The sequence below is a fragment of the Netta rufina genome (genome assembly GCF_964035555.1).
Source record: "Netta rufina genome assembly, chromosome: 17".
Taxonomy (NCBI): Eukaryota; Metazoa; Chordata; class Aves; order Anseriformes; family Anatidae; genus Netta; species Netta rufina.
In genome coordinates, this window is record NC_140141.1 from 5,770,398 (window position 1) to 5,794,654 (window position 24,257).

Sequence of the window (24,257 nt, forward strand, 5' to 3'; positions counted from 1 at the left end):
CAATCCACCCGGGCCCAGTTGCAAAATAAGATCTTCTCGCCCTTGGCAGCTCTGCTCTGTGTCACAAGATCCCTGACTTCTAATGGGTTTTTAGTTCTGAAGAAGTGTTTGCTCAGCCAATGCACAGAACTCCTGCTCTTATTTATTTTTTTCACTTGAAGTGTTGCAACTGCTGGGAGAGTATTTTTATTTTTTTTAAATGATTCATCAGTAAATTTTAAACAACCTTTACTGCAGAGTACAGCTTGTTTGATTTCATAAGCAGACAAATAACTTGAATCACAGTTCAAACGCAACTATTAATGCCACTCACCCTCCCTGATGCAAATCACACACACACAAAAGAAAAAAACCAAAAACTTTCACCAGTCTGTAACACCCCCCCTCCCCACCCCCCGCCCCTTTGTTGTTCTCTCACTGGAACCATGAGCTTTCATCCTGGAAACACAGGCACTGTACTGTCTGCACAGGTGAACTCTCGCTTCTGAGGACAAAGAAACAACAGGATGACTCAAAGATAGCCAATGTGTGCTCAGTAGTGGGTGTAGCCAAACTCAAAGATGCTTTCAGCTGTTATCTGTTACTATAACCTCAACATGCTGCCTTATGCAGTGAGATACATGGCTAACAGCTTCTACATATATATTGCACCAAATAGAAGGGTCAGCAAAATAAATAGCAATGCACTATTTAATCTACTGAAGTCTTGTCTCTACACAACTTGAAATACATGAGCAAGAAAATTTTTTTTCAGAAGCTCATACAACAGTGCTGGACTCAGCTCCGTGTCCCAAGGAGTAGGGTTTTGCTCATAGATGTTTTTGGAAAACTAACTTAACTTTCTTCAGCTATAAAGTAAAGCAGATGGTTATTTCTAAAGATGTCATAAAGGTATTCTAAAAGTTAAATAACATTTGCACCCCTCCTTATGGGTAAAGGGCAAGCCATGCTGTGATGGAGTTTGCACATATGTGTGCGTGTATACATATGTGTGTGTGTGTGTATATATATATACATATATATATATATGTCAGGATTCAAACTCTGTTTTGAACAAAGGCTTACTTTGGCCCTGCCATTGTCTTTGCTTGAACTGGAAAGCTCTGAAGCCTACTTGAGCAAGAAGGGCAGTTAAGCTATGCTATTTACTACAAAAATATGGAAATCTGAGCATGCAAAAACCATGTATTATTTCATTAAAAACTGAAAAATCTGTATTTTCTACAATTAAGTAGAATAACCAAGCAATCAGATTATTTAGACGTAACACAAGCACGGGATAAACTTGCTTTTGTTGTGATTGTTTTCCTGTTTAGGCTACCTGGGATTTGTAAATAGAGACCTACACGTCCCACTATGGCTTAACCTTAGCACTACGGTGTCACATGCATGAAGAACCCTTAGCTAACACAGGTGTCCACTTAATTACATTTAACAGGCACAAAAAATATCTAGTGGAAGATTTCCAACTTTCTGACAAGGCATCTGCCCATCTCTGTTTACCTGGAGGTCAGAGATCCTCCAGGTATTTTCCAGCTGGTAAGAAACAAGACTGGAATTCACATTTTCAAATTTCTTCTGGTAATCTAATTGCTGGTAGTTGGTGTTTTTACAGTCCCTCTGCTTCATCAATATTTAATGGGTTGTTACTATGAACATTTTGAATACAAAATCTTTACTACTTTGATTATACCCATGTAAAAAATAATAGTTTTTTATTCAGTATCATACACCTCTCAAAAATGCCATTTTTCTTCTTACTTCCCCCCCCAATCTAGAAAGATAATTTTTTCATCCCTAAAAGAATAAAGCCAAGAAAAGGTTAAAAGAAAAAAAAGAGTTTATCTGAGATGACAGCTTATAGGAGCACGAATAAAAGAAAGGATAGCAGGCCATCTTCCGTTTTTCTCAAGATGGAAATATTATGTTTGATCTCATATGTAGAGCATCCCCATCCCTTTGTGAGATGAAATGATGGATTATTGAAGAGACTGAATAAGCCTGTACTGAATGACTTCATTCTCCACCTCCGTCAGTCGAAAGGGCTCATATTAGATGCACTATTGACGATGTTCAGTAATTGCTCAACATTGAATTAAACCAAATAAAAAACAAATTCCTCCCCTAAATACTGCATGAGTCTTTGCTACCAATTTCTTACTTCATTCAAAGTATTCAAACTCAAGCAACTAATGTTTTGTATTTACATTCTATAAACCCTATTGATTTAGCATCCTAAAAATAATCAAAGGATCACAACCACACAATTTAACCTTGGAGTAAGCAGAATTTCCAGGAACATTTCACTAGCACTTTAATATTACATAACACACACCTACATGTAAGACTTGTGCTAGTAGGGAAGTCTGATGCAAAACATTTCTTTGAATTTATTTACACTGAACTGCTTTAATGCAATTAAGGACGGTCCTATACCTGCCATGATATAGGAGAAAATAAATCACTGCAATAGTCCCATGCTACAATATTCAGAAATTTTAAGAGAAGAAATATTTAGTCTTTAAAATAAATAAGACACAGATAACCTTTGTGCTTGTAATCATAACTGTTAAGATCAATATGACCATTTTCAGCTTAATCTTCAGGATATAACATCAAGGACTTATTGCTGAGATAGGCAGGGAAGACAATTTCAGAGCACATAGTGCTCATGGAAGCACAAAAATACGTGGAGGACAGGAAGGTGACCAGGAATCATCCGCATTGTCTTAAGGATGGACCAGATCTGACTAACATCATTGCCACGGTGATGAACCAACTGCCTGTGGGGAATGGTTGATGCAATACGCTTTAGTTTTAGTGACTCTTGAAACCACTTTCCATAGCAGTCTGTGGCCTATTACAGTTGGATAAATGGACTATTAGATTCACTGAAGATTGGTAGTGCTTCCAAGCTACTGGTACTAATTAATAGCTGGTATTTATTAATAGCACAATGTCCAACAAGCACAGTACCCTGAAGATCAATACAGAAGCTGATATTGTTCAGTATCTCTGTCATTGACCAATCCACATCACATCCTACTTATTGACTTGGGTGGGGGTTTTAGCTCCACTAATGCAAGAGAAAACTGTTTCTGTGGTTAGAGGAACTACAGACGTTCCTTCCAGACAGTGCAGAACTAACAGGTTGAATGCCTGTGCTCAGTGTGCTCTGCTCTCCAGATGACCAAGATAACAAAACAGAAAGCACATCCCTGCTTCCTACAATTCCACTGAAAGTTAGTGTTGGAGTATGCACGGTCCAACTCTCCCTTTAAAAGCACTTCATTTGCGTAAGACCCATGATTAGCTCAAAATGGGCTAGAGCTCTAGAAGTAGGAATACATCTTTACTTTGGAAAGATTAGTGAAAGGAAAAAAAAAATCAAATGTTTAGAGACAATCTTCCAAGAACCTAGTGAATCAGATTCAACCCATACCTTACAAGTTTTTAAGATCAACTAAGATCTCTGGGTTTTTCTCTCTGGTCCTATTAGATAGAGAGAAAAAAAAAAAAAAGCGTAGGAACCTAAAACAAGACAAGACAGCACAAAAATAACAAGTAACTCAACAAAACAATTGAAAGCTTTTATTGTGATACCTCAAGTAGATACAATATAGTGAAACAACAAATGATGTACAGTATTGCTAGGACAAAACAGCAACACAGCCATGTCACCTGTAAAAGAAAGCATTGTAAAGAGTTTAAGAAACAATGAGGCACAACTTAACTGCCATTTTTGACTCCTGCTTTAGGCCTTAAACCGTTTGTAACAGTCCTTTTAAAAGAAACCTCTGAAGTGTCTGTTCCTTTTGCAGTGTTTATACTGCTGGTTGGCTTAACATGAGTCTAAATGAAGTACAATAAAGTGTCCAAAAGTTAAACAATTTGACAGCTTCTTCCACTTATCTCCATTGTCAAAGAATGGAGATATGAGAAATTTAGTCTGACTCCCTAGGCCACCGATGCTGCCATCAGACTGCTGCGATGAGCATGCAGAAAAAGCTCTTTATGAGCATTATTCAGAGGGAGGCCTCAAGTCCGCCAAAAACAGGACTTGGCATCAACAAACTCTTGAACCACCTTGATAGACCAATAAGAAATACGGATGACCATTTGGTTTATGGGTGTAGCGATGACCTTGTCAGCACCTCTGAGACCAGATTTTAATTTAAAGAAATTTCATAAATTGTATTCCCTCTCCTGTCCCAGATTCCTAAAGGCTACAGAAGCAGGCGGGGCACACCCCTCAGGTTGACAGTTATACTAGGCCTTGCTAGGGGGAAACTAGACTGAATTGTAACAAACTTCATTAATACAGTTTGCCATTGTATAGTTTACAGCAAATGAGGGCAAATGGCCCTTTTTTGCTGGCAGATAAAATTTAATTACTAGATTGCTAAGAGTACACAGCAATAGTGTACTCTTAGCTGACGTGTCCGCAATCCCTCACTAATTCTGCAGCTTATTTCACAGCAAGTCTGCGATTAACAGAATTGTAAAAGATGGCAGCATTGTCTTTTATTAATCAAAAAGGTGGTTAGAGCGACCAGCCAAAGAGTAATTCTACCGTCTGGAAGTAGACTTAGTTCTGGAATACCACTGTTACATCCATTCTTTTGGACCAAGACAGAGAATGTGTGGTCAGATTACCAGAGTCACATAAAATTTATGATTAATTACTTTAGGACAGGTGTGGCTTTAGAGGTTCAGAGGAAGAAAGCTTTCAATACATGTACATTTCTGCTAGCAAATTCCTATGCATCCCAATGAACATTTCTTCTAAGCCAGCTCATAGTCAGTTCATTTGGTCCAAGAAAGAGCCAGCAAGAAACAAAGGTTCACAAAAGCTTTTTGTTACAGTTGTAAAAAACAAAATACAAAATAAATGTTAAGACCAACAATAAAAATAACCAGTACAAGTAACAAAAGTGCTCAAGTTGGAGGGGAAGTAAACTTGCCCAGAGCAAACACATACAAACTTTAAATATAATCTTTAATATATTACAAAAATTGGTTAGAGGGAAAATGCTTTAGTAAAATTTTTTTTCAAGTAAGTTTGTTTTTCTTTCAAATGACTGCTGGAGGGTTCAGTGACCAGACTGACCTCTTCACATCAGCCAGCAGCCATCGCTATCTGGATTCTACTTTCACCAAAACCAATAACAAGAATTCTCTACATCTTTACAAGGGGAAAAAATAATCATTGACACTGCCAAGCAACACAGGAAGAAAATTCACCTATTCCCTCAATAGAATGAGCCTAAAGAACTGTTACATGGCAGCATGAAATTGCAATTCTGTATTAGTTCTACTCCTTCTAAGCATCCACTCTTAAAAGACCAAAAAGAATATTGCTTTGTTTGGTTCTCTTAAAAGCCATAAACATCACATATAGATCATTAACTCTTTATGCCAGCAGTCTGAAGCTCTATGCGCTAAGCACTTGATGAAGTCCCAACCTTTGGCATCAAAGTTAATTAAGGTTTTGGTGAAAATGTCCAGTTTAAAATACAAACAATGCACTGAAGAAAGAGGTTGAATTTCTAAGTAAGAATCAGACTGTTACAGACAGCGTTAACTAAGAGAGAGCCAAACCCCCAATTTTATAGAGAAAAGTATTTAATACTTTACATATTTTCTTTAATTTCAACTCTCTACTGAAAAGCAGCTATTACTTTTGTCTTCAGTCCAGTGTATTTCTTCAATGAGCCTGTAGTCAGGAAATATGAAAAGCCAAAAGATACACAAACTTTACATAAGCGTTTTCACAAGTGTTAACATTACAACTGGACTTTGAAGCCAGCACAAACTGTTGTTGATAGAAGTTTCAGTGCCTTTTTTTTTGTCAGCAAAATACATTACAATGGAGGAAAATAAATCTCAAGAATTCCAGGTCAAAAAGATCAGAAGACAGGCAACACCAAAGCCCATCTTGCATCAATGACATTGTTAAAAACAAGACTTTGAAGCTTGATCTTATTTGTGAACATAAAGTGTAAGCCACAAAAATCCAGACTGAACACAACTGTACCACCTCAGGTCTCTGGACTGAAACCCAACAGCTTTAACCACTTCTCTAATTTTTACATATTTAATTCATAGGTATAGATCATTACAACATCTGGAATGCAGTTTAGCCAGCCTGCATCAGAGAATGCTTACACATGGGAGAACTCGTCTCACTCCTAAGAGACTGGAAAGCTGGTTTTAAAGATCTGTATTGCCCCTACCCATTGGCATATTTTTTTATGCATGACAAAATTTCTAAAGTGCAGCAGAATTCAGAAAGCCTATTGGAGATTCCCAAAAACGTAACAGCAGCAATGGCACCTATGACTAACCTTTGTAGGTGCCATGATATTAGAATTGTTTTTGAAAGAAAATGATTTTGCATTGCAAGGCTTTCATACTGTTCAGTTATAGTACTGATGTAGTGTAAAGGATTTTTTTTTTCCAAGCATCTTGTTCTCAAGCATTAAATGGATTAAGATACAAAAGGTCTTCAGAAACTGTTTAATTTGAAAATAAAGTTAGCAAATTTTTGTAGAGCATTTCGTTCAAAGATGCTGAGAATGTGCATGCACAAATACCAACAGCTAACATCGTACATACACCTTTTAAATGATTCTCTCATTAACTCATTCCAGTTAAGAAATAGTGGGAGATCAAAAGAGAAGGTAAGTTTCATATAAATTTTTGTTATAAAAATGTATTTGGGGATGATTTAGCCAGCAAACCAATAAACCCCTTCCCCCCCCACCCTCAAATTTTAAAAACTATCTTGTTATTTTATGAAAAACTTAGTCAAACTTCCCTTCCCTCTTATTACCCCTCCTTTTTCTATGTGTACTATATTAATTTTCATCTCATAGGCTCTGACCGTTTCTCACAAAAATAAATATTTTTGTTCAAATGTAGCAGAAGCAGAATACCTCAGCAAGTTTCCTTAATATCAACCTCTTTGTCCAGTGCATTAGGACTATACAGTTACATGGAACCAGCCATAAAACTTCACTGATGCACAAGTCCCTGTTACTGGCAAAGGTACAGTACCAAAACTTTTTTTTTTTTTTGAATACACCAACTAATTTTTTTTTTTTCCAAAATAGAAGATGTATATATTTTTCTGTCTTTTTATCTTGCAAGCTATACTTTTATAAATTTATTATCCTGGAAATTCCTTAGGGGATGTGTTGGTCTTAATTGAACATATTCTATAGCATTATTAATTTAAAATCCTTCACGGGTATTTCATTACGATATCAAGCCTCTAGCATAACTCGTCCTAAAAACTTAAGATCTGCTAATTTCAGTCAGTACAATTGAAATATTTTTAAACTGAGCACTGTACCTTTAACCAAATTCACTTACAAGATGTACACAGGTTGTGGTACACTCAAATTTAAAAAAGAGAAATTAAGAACTACAATACTGCATCCCCTTCACTGCCAAATACGTCAGAAATTGCTACATATAAGAAAGCACCCCATCCCATACATTCTTTCAGACTGCTCAGATATAGAACTTATACAGGATTGGAGTGTAGGTGTTTAGGCAAGAAGCATGCACAGCGGAAGGTAGCATTAAAGGCATAGGTCAGAGATAGATGCTAACCAGTAAAATCCATTTTCAATTAGTGAACTGTTTCTCTAGTTTGAGAGTTTAGAAAAAGGTCATCCAAAATGTTCCAAAACAACTGTTCACACAATAATACACATACAAAAAGAGGGAACTTACACAAGGAGAAAAGGCAAACATGGCCTGAAATAGCCACTTACACTACACTACTCATTTGTGAGGTTTCAGAGTTCAGTGATATTCTCAGGGCCACTCTAGCCAAGCTCTTCCTTTACTTTGCGTTAGTCTTTGTAAAGCATGTTCCACAGAGTATTGTCCAAACAGAAGGTAAAAGGTTATGATTCACTCCCAGCCATTGTCTTTTATCATGTGGGCAAGTTCAATGATAAATTTTCCTTCTTTGTATTTCTGACTGCTCTCGAAAGCATGTTCCTGGAAGAGAAAAATCAAGAAATACGTTGGGGAAGTAAAGTATTTTAAACATCAACCTTACATTGAAATGACAAATTAGAGACATTAACTTTTTTTTTTTTTTTTTTTTTTTTTAAGTTGTTCGTGTTCTGTGTGTATTCTCTCTTTCCTGGGTGAGCTACAAGTTTTCTAATGGATGACAATTTTGGTCTCTGAATTGCCTATATGTAGTCCACAATATGAAACAAAATCATAAATGCATTAAATATAGGATTCACTTAAATATTTTTTGTAACTATCCCAGACAGTCTTTAGAGTGCCTAACAACATACATGTATAGCGTTTAAAGAAAGAGCCACGTTGTTTGTTTTTTTTTTTTGAAAACCAGCATTAAAATTGATACACTCCTGATTCAAGGTCTAATATCAGATTTTTTTATTTTTTTTAATGTACTACAATGCAGTTGCTGGGGCCAAACCACTAAAGAAATTCTGATCTCAGTTTTATTTCTTGCTCTTCTTTTGTATTTATTTCTAGACATAACTGTATGTCTTAAAGTCACAATGTGAGGCTAATAGCACACCAGAAAATATACCGAATCAACAAAAATCCTACATACACCACCGAGAATATAAATGTCAATCACACAGCACAGTTGCAAGCATTACACACAACCATGCAAGTGCACAGACTACTTTTCAAACATCAGAATCTACTTCACAGTAGTAGTAAGCAGTGAAAACATGCTCAGTACCATTCATCATGGTTTTTTTGCTATATGAAACAACTTCTGAAACCAAGAAAATTAAGACCCATTTTGTGAATTCCTTACATCTGGTTTAGTGTACGTGGCTGGTAATGTCAGAAAGAGATACTACAAAAGTATTAGCTATAATAGCATCCATGCCTCATGCTAACTTTGCTGTCTTCATAATAAAGTTATTAACTGCTACAATGCTCCAGCAGATACAAGAAAGCAAAACGACATTACTGCCTGATGTATGCAAAAGCACTAGAGCTAACATCAACTAAACCATCACTACCACTGGACCTACTCAAATAGCCATACTTCAGCATATAAACAAACACTTATCAAAAATGTAAGTATATTGCTTACATATTTCCATCCAAGAGTGGTTTTACAGTTTTCACAATAGATATCTGCCACAGCATGTAAACCTGTCAGAAGAACTCTCTCCTCTGCTGGACCACAGCCCACATTTACCCTGGGGGATGGGAAAGAGAGAGAGAAATGACTCAACAATTAACTGCATGAGACTGCTTTCTTTCTTACCTGCCACCGACCTTTACTCCAGAACACAAAAAAATAATAATTTAAAAAATCAAATATAGGTGCCGAACTTATACACTGCAGTAAAAGTAACTTATTTAGTTACACTTAGCTGAAGGATGAAAGAAAAAAGGGGGGATTATTTTTGTTTTTCAAGTTATTAAGACTACACATCACACTGTTGGTTATGCCCACTGGCTCCCACCAAAGACACACTAAGTAGTTAAATTTTCAGAGAACAGAACACTAAGCAGTAACTGGAAGCCTCTTCAGTTTGGAGCTTTTCTTCAAAAAAGAATTTGTGACCTCTACATGTCCGTACCAGTACATCAGCACCAACAGCTGAATTTAGATCCAACTCTAAAATAGCAATAGGGAAAAAGCCTCATAAACATTTCTTTGCTACAGAGCAGACTAAGCCATGATGAACAAACAGCAAGATAAAAACAAATTATCCCATGAAGTACTGCATCAAAATATTTTCTTCATGAATAAAAATCTATGCAGAAAAGATCGGGCAAGGTTAAACAATGTTTTTGATGGTGTTACAGAAGGACAAAATGTTGCCATTTTTGCTCTTTTATTACCAGTTTCTTAGTACTGCAATTACACTGGAAATCCCAAGTCTTCATTGGACAACTACATATAAAATGAATCTCAAGGATCTGCAATCAAATCCTTTGCAGTTATAGTTCCCTTATCCTGGTCTAAAATAGACCAAGACACTTAACTTCATTTCTTTTTCCAAAAATGCTGCAACACAATCAACTGCTGTAAAAATAAAGACAAAAATTCAATCTTGTGTATAAGCTTAAAATACATCCATTAGCAAATTCAAAGAACGAGCCTTATGTTATGGCAAGGGCGTGCCTAAAATTGCAAAATTGCAAAAGAATCTTTTGCATCTAGCAGGATTGCAATATTCAAGGTCACTTAAGATATTCTGAGGATACTGGTACACTACCATGTAAATTTATCTAACTATCACATGGAAAAATTCTCTTTTAGACTACAGCATTGTTGTCTAAAGCAAACTTACAGTCGTGAAATGCTTTGACTTCTGTAATATCTCGGAGTGGCAACTTTTGCTCAAGATAGTTAGCATTACATACAGAAGAGGAATTTTTCATTAACACCCTCCCCTAAACTTTCAGCTATTAGCAGAATTATTTGAAGTATAGTAAACTAATATCTGTGTGTAGGTACTTAAAAAAAAAATCATCTCAGTGGCTCTTTAATAACTATTGCTGGTGAGTAAAAACACTGCTAAAAGAAGAGGTTAAAGTGCCTTACATAGATTTCTACTGAATTCTGCTTACAGAGCATACCAAAAAATTACACTCTTAGGTAGCGTGCAAAACTGTAGTAAGATACTTACACAGAATTAAAGAGGTAGGCTCGTCCCTGGCTTCCCTGGAAGGACTGCATTTCAAAAAAAAAAATATTGCATTTATTAAAAAAAAACAGTTAAATAATGGTGCATCGACAAGTATATAAACTTAATACAATAAATTATTTAGAACAAGTTACAATAAGTCAAACATTTATATAAATTCTTTCTTTATTGTAAAGCCTCTTCTGCACCCAAATTTTCACCTCCTTCAGATTTTAGCAACTGTCTTATGTATTGTTCAAAATGAGGCCCATAATGCAAACAAAGCATGCTCATAACTTGTCTCTGTCCAACATACCAATTCTCATGTTCCTAGATATCCTTTATACTAAGTAAAATAGTCTGCTCTTAACTCAAAAGGTATTATTTCCAACTCCTTTCTTCTCTCCTGCTACACCCAAAAGATGATTTATTTCATTTTGTCATTCGATGTAGACCAACACAATTCTGGATCACGCATAAAACCCGAACTCTCTATTCAGGAAACACATGAAAAATGTATAAGCTTTGCTTTATATTAATAAACTGTTAATCACCAACTGTTATCACCATGTACTTTTATTTCTCTCACATTCCTGATAGATTGTGGACAAAAGATGACTGAAAACATTCTTGCCTGGGTCTAAGTTGATGTGTTACTTCAGAGCAGTAGCACATTTTGAAGTAAAATCCCTAATTAACCACACTTACCAAGGGTTGGGTTGGTTTGCAGAGCTGTTTCAGTGCATGTGAACTACATCTTTGTTCCTCTGCACCAAACTAAACCAGCAGCTCTTCTACTGTGCACTCTGCAAATGCTAATAATAAAGATACAGAGGCTGGCACCCATTACCAGATAGCCTTGAGCTACAAGCATGCCTGCAGAACTTGCAAGCAGACTAGACGCAAGCATAGGTAAAACATTCAAATCTTACATAACACATTACTGTTTTATCTGTTGATTTGTTCCTTCTGTATTAAATTACTTGATAATTTAGACATAGCAATAATTTCCCAAAGAATATCACACTAGAGATTTTCTTTCTTTCTGCAGTACTGAGCTCCATTGAAAAGATCTCTAAACCTTCTTCCTTATTTTTTCTCCCACAATTTTCCTTACCTAACCTACTTTCAGCGAAACTTAGTCATTTTTTGCACATTTGTTCTCAAATATCTTAAGAATCCTTTAAGTTCTAGTACTGAAGATCGAAGACCAACTTTTCTGAAAGCTGCATTAGATCAACATGGAAGATTTTTGCAAAGAAAATCTCAGCTTGAATATGTTTGAATGCTTTCTTTGGAATGGTTTTACTAACATTAGGCATGAAAACAGGCCGAAGGCTCTTGCTGCAATGGATGCTTCTTCTGACATGTATTTATAGTTATATAATTAGAAGTCACTTGATGCCAAAACAGATATTGTGCCAGTCTAATGATCAGCAATGGAACATCAATACCAGTAATACAGAATCACAGAATCATTAAAGTTGGAAAAGACCTTCAAGATATCTGGTCCAACCATTACCCTACTACCAATGTCAACCATGTCCCTAAGCACCACATCCAACCTTTCCTTGAACACCCCCAGGGACGGTGACTCCACCACTTCCCCGGGCAACCCGTCCCAGTGCCTGACTGCTCTTTCTGAAAAGAAACATCTCCTAATTTCCAACATGGACCTCCCCGGCACAACTTGAGGCCATTCCCTCTGGTCCTATCACTAGTTACCTGTGAGAAGAGGCCAACCCCCAGCTCCCCACAGCTTTCTTTCGGGTAGTTGTAGAGGGCAATGAGGTCTGCCCTGAGCCTCCTCTTTCCAGAGGAAACACCCCCAATGCCCTCAGCTGCACCTCATGGGCCTTGTATTCCAGACCTAATATATTAACTACTTAGAACAGTTTCCAAAAAGCGTAAAATGAAAACATGTATGTAAATGAACACTTTTCGATCAGCAATAACCAGATTATATACAGCACCAAAGAATTTTGAAAGAAATCCACAACTCCGGACTTCTGTGCACAGCACTAGTGGCAGTGTAGTTGTATACAGTGCTTAGCTACTCATAAAATCTCACCTTAATATGAGAAGTTCTACTGGGCAGCCTATAAAGTTAACATTTACGTTTTATTTTAGTACCATTTAAATAATCAATAAATGGGGATTTTAAGTTGGAAAAATGGAATTGTTTTATTTTATCTATGACAAAAGAAGTACACTCTCCATTTCCCAGAACTGCAAGTCTTATTTTTAACAAAGTGAGGAAAAAAGAAGGTTATGTAGTAGTGAAAGCTAAAACTTCAAATACTAATGACACTGAGAGGAGAGACTCAGTTCAGTACAATCTGAACAGCTCTGAGAGAAAGCAATCCTTGCACCTCCCCTAAAAAAAATAAAATAAAATAAACAAACAAGCACCACTAGTTCATTTCTCCTGAGAAACTTCAGACTAACTTCTGTTAGCAGTGGTTGATTCATTCGATACAATCTTTCTCACCTGCAAACATGTTTAGAGGCTAAATTTAGTATTTACATGTCATAGAATGAGTGCTTTGTTGCCCAGCTGGGAAGGGTGAGCTCCTCCACATTTACACCACTCACAGATAACTTGAGAGCAACCTGTGACAACTTGTACTGCTGTGCTCTGCAATACAGAATTTGCATCTTGTCATTTCAGTGACATTTTCCCTTAGAATCAGTGTCAGACCACATCAACGTGTCACTGTGCAGTCAAGTCTGCAATACATCCATGCACAACTTTTATATGCAGGACTGAAGTAAAAGCACTGCAAGGATATCAATCCTTAAAAATTCCTGGGCTTTTGACTTGTCTAATGAACTTCTTAACTTGTCAGAGCTTGGCTGCCACACTTCCTTGCTTACATGAATAGCTAAAGAGTTTGTTTTTCCAAAAAAACTGTACTCAAAACCCACAACAAGGTATACATCTGTCGCATACCCATTGTCTTGACCCGCGAGTGTTGATTAGGGCACCCATCAAATTAGAGTGTTGACATAGGGCACCCATCTACTAACAGGTATAAAAAGGTTTATTATCAGAGTTGTACTTCCTGATGCATCCTATTAGCGGGACTAAAGGGAGAACAAGTCACTGTGGCACTTGAACTGCTTGCTACTCTGTATATAGCCAAGTTACAAGCGTATTTTGCATAACCAGACAAAAATTTAATACGGAACAAACATTTGGTTGTACCTGCACTGAGTTTCTCACACCCTGCACTGCATGATTCAGTTATATTGATATGAATTTTAAGAGACTGACAGGTTAAACGCCTTGTGCGTCAACTCTTCCACGGAAACGAAAAGAGCAGAGCATGTTAAATGGCAGGGACTAACAGGCATAACTGTTCAAACCAGTCTCCAGACAAACTGCTCCTCTGCAGAATAAACATCACCTATGCAAATGCAAACCTTTGCTTCATAAGATTTGTTCATCACTTCCCAGACTGCTAGCACTACACAGAAATCATAACTAAACCAGAATATTCTATTACAACCATCTGAGTCTGAAATGTGTCTCATCCACTAGAGGAATTAGAAGATAGTGACCAAGCATTAGCAAGTGTGACCAAGTGTCATCAGTAATGACTCAGAGCAAATGGAATTTTTAATTAGGAGCTGAGCAATTTACCAGTTCAACCGAAATTCTGTTAAAACAAACTTGCTTTAAGTCTGCTTTCTGATGGTCCTCAATTAATAACTTAGTATTGATTTATGAGTTAACTTCTTCCCTAGAAAATTGACATCTCTGACTGACTGCCTAGTTCTACAGGCAGCAGATCTGTAAGACCCATAACTATTTCTCAGTCCAGCTCAGCTGGAATCATCTAGAATATCTGATATCATAACCAAAATTGTTTAAATGTGCCTAGGAACTAAACTAAGGTGAATTATAACAGTAGTTTGGTATTATTATAATTTCAAGTCATCTGACAGAACTCTATTATCAATAAATATTATAGTAAAGAAGCTTTAGAAATGTTTCACTTGCACACTAGCACATACTCACAGAATTAGATATGAACTATGTTTCTAAGTTAAACAGTAATTAGCTCTAATACCAGGATTAGCTGTTTTACCCAGGAGAAAAAGGAAGTACCAGTTAAACAGAACACGTATTTACTGCTCTAAGGCATACCTAAGAGCATGGGTGGGGGAAGGGAAGCTACTGAAGGGCTGAACATGTAATTAAATATTCCTCACAGGCAGGATTAATTAGATGCTCCACAGAAAACATCTAGAGAAACTACTAACTTAGCATGTATTAAAGTATGGCAGGCATTAGCACAAGCCAATTAGAATGGCATTATCAGTACCTTCCTTAAGGACAACTTACAAGCGACTCCTAACACTGAAAAGGAGTTTTAAAGAACAGCAATGAAATAAGTCCACAGGGGTCTTGTTTGTTTGTTTCATTTGCTCATTTCCTGTCATCTGGTAGAGTTCTCCTTACAAGGGAAGATGGATCAACCTCAGTATTATGAGCTTACATGCAATTCAGAGAAATATTGCTCAGTAATTGAGAAGACAGTACCTCTTAGAGGTGGGATTCTTAAGGTAAACCAGAAATATGTAAGTGCTCTGATGTCTGAAATTATCATCTCAGCACCATGCACCAGAGACTGTAATGATCTCTTGCGTCTTCAAAATTTGCAAAAATAAATTCAGAAAACAACTCAGCATAAGCTACAGATGAAAATTTTTTTTAGGAAAAAAAATTGTTTCATTTGCTATTTCTCTCACATCTAATTCTGTGATACTGCGAACAAGAGACAATGCTGTTCAGCTGCTTACCAGGCAAGTCCTGGATAATGGATTCCATTACAATTCAGTATTAAAAAAAAGTTTTAAAACCACATTTCCATTTAATTGTTTAATGATTTTAATAGAGTTATGGAATTCACTATGTAGACAGCAACCTTAAAAAAATCCACTCCAAAAACTGCATTCCCAAAGATTTGGCGAATGGTAATTTCAGAACTGAAGGCTTTGTCAGGCAAGTTATCCTGAGTTATACAGCATCTTGAATTTATTTCAGAAATAACTATGTCAAAACACCTGTAGAGCAGAACACTTCCCTTGTGCACTCTCCAGCTCTTTTAAGCCCTTAGATCTATTCTCGGACATTTTCCAAAGACTACTTTTCTTCCAAAAAATAGATACTTTTATCAAAAGACAGAATAAAATAAAGAGCTTCTTATAGAAAAAAATATCACCTGAATATTTGAGAAATTAGACCCATTTTGAGACTTTTCAGCAGGGAACAAAAACAGCCTCCAACCACATGACAGGCCCAACTATCTTTCCAATTACTCCTTACATCATATACAGAGAGATTACCAAATTGAATCAAGCTAAGAGCAGCACATTCACTTAAAGACAATAAACCCTTAAAAAAAATTCTCTTGAACTCATCAATTAAACAACAGCAGAGACAAAAACAGAGATTGCTAAATAAGGCTGAAGTTGTTTTGGTATCTACTTAAGCTGAAGACTTTTCCTTCTTATCAATAACACCACAGCAGACATACCCGAAGAATGACTTGGAGAACTGAATTTAATCACTACGATTGTTGTGTTGTTTTTTTGTTTTTTTTACCCACGAGGTACAAAGATTCCCCAGTGAAGTCAATGACAGCTACATATATACATATACACCTTTATGCAGAAATTACTCTTGAAAATATTGACCCATGTAGCCTTGTCTTTGACTTCATGTAACTCGTTCCACCTCTGGGCTAGATATGGTTTGCAATGAATGGGATGGAAGAAAGTGACAGTATATATATGGGCATCCATATAAAGTAATGCAGACTTTCTTCCGTTGCCAGCATTAAGACATATAATAAGTCAACAGTCTTTCACGAAGGTCAACCTTGAGTAACAAAGTATTATCCATTGCAATTTATCTATAGGTTCTAAGGTCCCTACTAGGTATTTGTATCTCTTCAAAATTTGTTGGATCCTGTCTGAATTTTGAAATTATTGCAACTTAGAAGATACATGCCCTTCTCAAGTGTTTTAGAGCCTACATTCAAGTAACATGTTGCCTCCTAGAAAGATTAACTACTGCTGCTAGCCACTGTGCATTCTCTACCATTTACAAACAAATCGCAAAAAAAAAGACTGAAAAAATACGTTTTAGAATTGCTTTAAAAGCAGCATACATTTATCATTTTAGAGGCCACACAAGTAGCAACCTCTCCCAGACTTCAGAGCCTGCTAGAAGCTCTCCCTTAAAACTTACGTTTTTGGGTTTGTTTTTATTTTTTTCCTCTTTCTGTGATATTTAAGTATCTCAACTCCAAGAAGTGCCTCTTACAGCATCAATTTTGCCTTCCTCCTTACTGAGGTCTGTGGTTGCTGGCTGATACAGAGGCTACCTCTCCTGTGTTCGGGTGCAGTCGTAACAGGATACAAGTCTAAAAAACATTCATTTACTTCTTTTTTATAAAAGAAAAGCTGTACGTCCTTCCTCGACCTCAGAATCTCCTCCCATGTAGAGATAGAGATTAACATATTCCTTGTAATAACCTAAAGAAAAGCTCAATGTTTACCATTCACTCTAAAGACTTCGCTAAAGGAGCAAAAAAAAAAAAAAACTGAAACTTAGCATACTTATGTTAAAGATGTAAATAAGTAGTGTCTAATAGGCACTTACATCCACTTATTTGTTCTATTATTACACAATCCTCCAAACCAGCATTTTCCCAGGGTGACAGAGGTTATAAGTTATGACAGCTGCTGTGTGTGCACATGTATTTAGCTGCACAGACTACTGTTTTTCAATACCTCTGCCGATGACCACTTCCTGGTTTGGGACTCCTGTTTTCAGCCAGCCTTCCCCTTTCCCAAGTTCCCCCCTTAGACACAGAAGGCTATGGAGTAGAAAATACCTACAAGTGTATGCCCTAATCACTATCTATGTGGCTTCCAACAGATAACCCTTTCATAAAGGCAGAGAAAAATGAAACTACAGATTAATTCACTTATACAGGTACCACGTTTTTATACTGTCTTAGTAGTTTGCCTTCTTACTTCTAAGCTACTACTAATGCTCTTGGTTGCCATTTTACCATCAGCAAGGGCACAATAAAATAGACCTTCATGATTAACTTTAAGGCAAGAAGAACCTGCTGCTCAGAAGAGAAATCAAATGGAAAAGGTGAATTGTGTATGCTGCCATCCTTGTCAGACATTTGACATCAACAGCTCTCAGAAGGAAGAGAATTGCAAATTTGTACTGAAGTCTGGTATTTTGAAGCAGAGAATCAAAGGGACAATTGACAGAAATACATAGTGCTCTCTGCCCTTCCATGACAGACCAATACCACTCATGCCATAGCACAGCTTGTCTTCTCATCTTGAAGTTGAAAACACTTCAGTATCAGGTATAACAAATGTTTATACTCTAAAGCACATTTGAGATCATGTTGTAGCTGCTTTAATTTAAGCATGAACCATGCATTTTGGCTTTTTTTCCCCTAGCCATACAGAAAAAAGAAAGCAGGAAACAACCACAACAGAGTGGTTATAGCTAGATAACAAGTAGTGTTTGCCTGTATTTGCTGCAGAACAGCTGTGACAGTAGGGTTCTGGAGTAAGACTACCTAGTAAGTATTTTGGAAAAACAGCAGGAATCCATAGCTAAAAACTATTTACTGAAAGTTTCCCAGAGGTTCAGCTTTAAGCTAGGCTCTTGAAGTGAGGCAGGGAAGAAAGAAAATCAGGTTGAATAGTCCAATTCTCTGCTCCATCAATAAACCCACAACAGCACAGGAACACAGTATAGCAAATAAGCAGAAGATTCGCACCTCCTTCTTCCCCAGACCATTTCAAAATATGATCTAGGGGGCAATAACAGAGTCAATGCTCTTTTAAATCCAAAGGAGCAAAACACTGGAGAAGTGTTCTAGGGTTTTCAGTATATGACTACTCATTAGCATAAGCATAAATCAGGTTTAAGAACTCAAAAGCACAATTTTCATTTAATTTTAGATTGTGTACAATTAATGTGTTATACTTTAGGCTGCTTTAAGTGTTTTTGCTGCAGCTGGGTAGTCAATATGGTAAACAGTACTCCATAGATGGTAGTATAAATTGCTACCTTAATCATACCATGTATCAGTAAGAACACTTCATGGAATACACAGTTTAGGATCTGTTAGTCTTCTTACTGTTCCAAGAGGCATTTCTATGCGTTCTCTAGCATAATTCTTACACTTATTTTCGAGGTTAACCTGTGTTTTCTTTTAAAATAAATCCATTTTTGTGTCTTCCCCACCTCCTCCTTGTATATCACTAGTTATTTTTATTATTCAACTTTCTTTACTACTTTACATTTGTTTCTATCAGAAGAACTTATTGAAAGTAGGAAAGGATGCAAATTAACTTCACAGGAAGGTGTTGGTTTTTTTCCAAACCTATTTTCCAAATAAAAGTACAATAGATCAGAATAGCTTTTATTTTACAAACATACAAAACAGATACCTGACATTTAATGTATTTCTCAGTCTCACAAACAGAGGAAATATGGACAAGAAATCTTAAATCCACAGAATGTAGGCCAGCTGTCAAATAAGCATATTATCACGTACAAATACAGAAATTTGTAAGCCCTCACTGAAAGTTACAATTAAGATAGGATTAAGTTAAAATCCATATCTAAAACCCCTTCCAACCTAATTAGAAGCAAATTACAATATTTGCATTTACTAGATTTCTATAAAAATAATTTCAAACATTTGAGTATAATATGAGCATGTGATTTACTTCAATATTACTTTCAACATTCTTCTGAGCAAAACTCCCAAGATGTCAGAGAAGAGCAGCCTTACAATTGCCACAGTGCTAACTGTGGCACTTTTGTCAGCATACAAAAAAAAAAATTTAAGTCCACTGAAAGAACAGCTTCCTTTAGGTATGTGTGCTTAGGTTGCATTTCCTCAATGAATTTCTCTCTCAAGAGATACAGCTAGTGGAGTTCATTCTTTCTGTATACACCTACAACCTGAAGTTCAAGAAATATGTAATCCCTTCCTACTGGTTTTTAGCCCAGGACACATGGTAAATGAAGCTGTGTAGACTGCTTGTAGTTCACAATCAAATGATGCCAATATGATCCCTTTTATTCAAACTCTAAGTCAAGATGGAAACAATTCAAATTCATATTACTATCTGCATGTTCCTCTTGCTTTTTGTTGACCTTAAAAAGAAACAAGTACATGTACAATCACTATGGAGAAGACAAGGAACTTTCTTCCATTTATTACAAGTAAAAACAAGTCTTCCCTCATATCATTTTAGATATGCCCCAAACATGCACTAAGTTGAGGGAAACAGTTGCTTAGGGGAATAAAGCAAAGGCAGAAGAATAAGCAAGCAATACAGAATAGCCAAAAAACAATCATCAATTTTACTGAGTCAAAAATGTTTCTTGGTATCTAGATAAAGATTTAAATGGTTGGAAAAAAAATGTATTGAGAAAGCACAGTATTTTCTCATAGCCCTTTAAAGGATAAGTGAGCAAGCATACTTCCCCTCCACTCAAAGAAAACCTCAGTTAAGTGGCAGCTTTCTCACCCTCATCTCTTCAGCACTCAAGAGCACCTTAGTGGTGTTGCTGAAAGCACAAGCAGACAGTAACAGAAAAACCGCTAAAGGCACTAAAAACTTTTATTCAGCAGAACAGCTAATATATAAGGAACTTTGTATTAAAGAGGTTTGAGAAGCAGCTGTTCTCCACCACCACACCACACCATTAAGAGCAAATTCCTCAGGAACTTATTCTGAAGCAAAGAATTAACCCGTTTGCTAAGTATTTACCCCAAACTTCAAGTTTTCCCATGCATTTCACACACCACAAATCTGTTTCTTTCAGCAACAGGTAAGGATAGGCCTAGCCTGTTTCAGTGATCCACACATCCTCTACATTTAGACAGAACCATTTTGAACATCTCAGATGTATCACATTCTTTAGGGACTGGTACACAGGAAAGGAAAGTGCATTTACAGATTCTGTAACATCAGTGAAAAACTCTGGAAACAGCCAGTTTTGTGACTTTCAATCAAGTAGTCAAAAATAACCTTTACATGGAATAACCATAACTAGAGTAATTCCCACCCTCCAAGATGTTTTCTTTCTCCTTAGCAGACTTTGAGATATGGAATCTCACAAATAATACCTACCAGACAGTAGATGGAGGTTGCAAACATGGGAACTATTAGATCAGTCTTTATGCCACACTTAATAGTTTTCAGAATGTATCTAGTCCTAATTATGCAATGCCTATGACCCAAGAACGAACCCAGGAAAGACGCTTTGAAGTATGCATTGGATTTGCATCCCTTATCTACTGGGAGCAGTGATGCAATGATAACCATTTTGGTTGAGAAATAATTCATGAGGTCTCTAAACAAACCACTTGCCTTGGAGATCAATTCATCATGATTGGCTAGATGGGCTCTGCAGTGGATACAGCTGTAGGTTCGGTGACAGTTCGGCAGGTAAGCCTGGAACGTTTTTGATTTTGTCATTTTTACCATCTCTGCTGGTGGCTCCTCACTCAGCTCAGGGCTGGCACTTGAAGAATTACAACTTTGCTGAACTCGCTGACAAAAGAAACACTGGAATATGCAAGCAAAAGCCGTTGTTGTTCTGGAGTGTGTGTGGCACTTTCCACACAAATGACAGAAGAGAAACAGTCACAACCTGTAGGTGAAAAGAACAGAAAAATTAACAGCTTTACAAGGCCACAATAAACTTGTTATTCAACCTTAAACACAAAATGAGGTGTTATATAGAGCAAGTGTCTGGCTGTAGTATGGTACACTTGTTTCCGTAAAGCCCCTCAAGTTCCACGTGACATAGCAACAAGCAGTTTGTTCTACTAGCGGCTTCTACTTGATCACGTTTCTAATGAAGGCAAAGATTCAAATGTTTCTCCTTGAAAATCACTGTCAACAGTGTATCAGGTATACTCTATGAAATGCATGCAGAAGTTACAGCAGAAAGGCAGGGGACTAGAGAATTATTTCCTTGACATTCCAGTGGTCAGTTCCAATACAATACACAACGAGGCATCTTAGAAGATATTTGCTATGACCAACAATAAACATACAGCAGGTATTTACACTGCAGCTTTCAGCTATATCGTATCTGGCTTTGAGTCGAATACCAAGTAAGATGCTGCCACCTTTGCTAGAGAGGCTGTGTATCCTCCTCTTTCCAGCTCAGAGGAATTATGCCTTTAGGCAAAAACCTTTTGACTACTGTCCTGATCAAAGCTAATTAGATACTTCCTTACTCTACCAAAATAATTTTAATGTATGCTGCTGAAATCAGTCAGATAGCAAATGCTAAGTTCTACACAGGGAATACACAACTGCTTTAATCCCCAGGCTGCCTTTAAGAAACCCTACTTGCGTAAACAGAAGGCCAGACCTTCCTGCTATGCTGGAAAGCAAGCTTTTCTTTCCCTAAAAATTGCAGACTAAATATTCAGAGCGACATTTATTGATCTGCCAAAGGCCATCAGCTACCACACTGCGTGTCAGGCTAATGAGCAATCCAAACACGAACACTGCACAGCCACTTATGTCATCAGCCATCAGGTGACAGACGGAGTAGGTCAATAGCACAAGCACAGAAACGAGAGCCAATAGAAAGAATTTACACTATCTTGATCCAGCTATTCAAACAAGCATGCAAAATACTTATCACAGTTGTAAACTGTGTGCAGTGCAGCAGTTAACCACTACTCTAGCAGTAGGGCACTAGTAACACAAACAAAGATAATGAAAGCCACATAAATTAAGAGTTGTTTATAGGAAGTAGTCATTGTGCTTCTAACGAAGTCTAGAGAAAGTGATCTGTACAGCAAGCTGCACAGAAGAGGACCATAGCAAGATCCGATGGGTTTATTGTTTGAATCTCTAGCTTGTCACAGTAGAAGTGGAAGGAACTCAAAAACTGAAGGACTTGCCACAAAAGAATTGTTACTAATCTTACAATCAGTCTGACTGTACAGGCAGAGGTAAGCCACATAGACAAGACATGGAGCAGAGCATATGCAGCCCTAAAAGTAAAGCAGCAACAGGAACTAGCTACCGAGCAAAGCATGTATCTACAAGCCCGAAAGGCTTTTCCAAGTCACTGGAAAGAAAAATACAGATTTTACATCGTATGTTTGAAATATTAACCATATCATCATGAAGAGCCAAACTTACTTCTTTAAATGACTGCATTAATAATTATTGCATTATCTTGGGAAGACGGATGTATAATTAGGGTTGTAAGGGAAGATCAAATACAGAAAACAGCTTGCTTTTGTAGAACACCTTGCTATTAAGCTGCATTTATTACGGGGAATAAATAAATGTGGGAGAAGGAGAAGAGGTGCAGAAATACAACCCTGGAAGCCACGCACAGAGAGCTCCCCCCCTTAAGCCCCCTGCCCGAACTCCCGGCTGCAGGAAGCGGCGCAGTCGGGGCCGGGACCCGCGCCCGCCGCCCGGGAGGGGGGGGGCGCGCAGTGACGTCACGCGGAGGGGCGTGGCCAGCGGTGACAGGGGGCGGGGCAGCCCGGCGGGGGGCGTGTCCGGCCCCGCCCCGCGCGGCTCCCGGATGTGTAAACAAACACCGAGCGTGCCGGGGGGGCGGCGCGGGGCAGGCCGCGGGCAGCCGGGCTCCCCCCCCGCGGGGCGGCACCGCGCCGCCTGTAGGAGCCCCCGGAGCCCTTCGCGGCGCCGCTCGCTGCCCCCGGACGGGGCCGGGCTGCCGGAGCCCCCGGGGAAAGGCAGCGGCAGGGCCAGACGCCGCTGTTCGCAGCCGGGGGGGGGGGGCTGGGAGCTCTCCCTCCCCTCCGTGCCCGGCAGGGAGCTGCCCGCGGGCACCCCCGGCCCCGCCGCGCCCCCCCCCCCCCCCCGTTATGTAAGGGGCCGCCCCCCGCCCCGCACCGGGCGGGCTGCAGGCAGGCAGCGCTGCCGTCACTTCCAGGCGCTATAAATAGCGGCCGAGCCCTCCTCCTCCTCCAGAGGACTTGCCCCGGCGGCCCCCCCTCCCCTCGCCTCGCCTCCCCTCCGGCCCCACGCACACACAGGAAACCGCGGCCCCCAGTGCCGGGGGCGCCGCGCGGGGCCGTTAAAAATAAATAAATTAATTAAATAATATAAAAAAAAAAAAAAAGAGGGAGAGGGGCCGGCTGCCCGCCCGCCCGCTCCGGGTACTCACCGCTGCGCCCTGCCGGCTCCGCTCCCCAGCCGGGACCGCGAGCAGCAGCCCCGGGCCCCTTCCCTCAGGCGGGGTGGCGGTGCAGCCGGTGTGAGGGGGGGGGGGGTCAGCACCGTCCAGCGGGCACCGAACGGGCACCGACCGACAAAGCGGGGCGGCTGCGTGCGCGCCGGGGGAACCGGGGGGGCATCAGCGGGGCCGGGAGCCGGGCGCGGGTCTCCTCGCCTGAGGGCCGAGGCCCGGCCGAGGCATGGTGCCGGGGGCCCCGCCGCGCTGCGCGCCCGCCGCCGCCTTTGTTGTGTTTCCCCGGGCCCGGGGGCGCAGCTGCCGTTAAACGCGCTCCCACCGCC

General features: G+C 38.9%; 1 protein-coding gene across 1 annotated transcript; it reads right to left on the reverse strand.

Moving 5' to 3' along the window:
• Positions 1-3,569: 3,569 nt before the first annotated feature.
• Positions 3,570-24,257, reverse strand: YPEL1 (yippee like 1). Its single transcript, XM_084297339.1, has 5 exons — positions 23,908-24,257; positions 21,105-21,387; positions 10,665-10,708; positions 9,113-9,221; positions 3,570-8,016 (listed from the first exon to the last, which is right to left on the reverse strand). The coding sequence occupies exons 2-5, from the start codon at positions 21,219-21,221 to the stop codon at positions 7,927-7,929; spliced, it is 360 nt and encodes a 119-aa protein (XP_084153465.1). The 5' UTR covers positions 21,222-21,387; positions 23,908-24,257; the 3' UTR covers positions 3,570-7,926.

Bases quoted from the DNA above. Each gene is read 5' to 3' on its own strand.
- YPEL1 (XM_084297339.1), bottom strand. From the start codon at position 21,221: ATGGTAAAAATGACAAAATCAAAAACGTTCCAGGCTTACCTGCCGAAC. The intron at 10,709-21,104 runs GCAAGTGGTTTG...TTTGAAATGCAG, and splicing joins ATGATGAATTGATCTCCAAG to TCCTTCCAGGGAAGCCAGGG. The intron at 9,222-10,664 runs GTAAGTATCTTA...CCCATCCCCCAG, and splicing joins GCCTACCTCTTTAATTCTGT to GGTAAATGTGGGCTGTGGTC.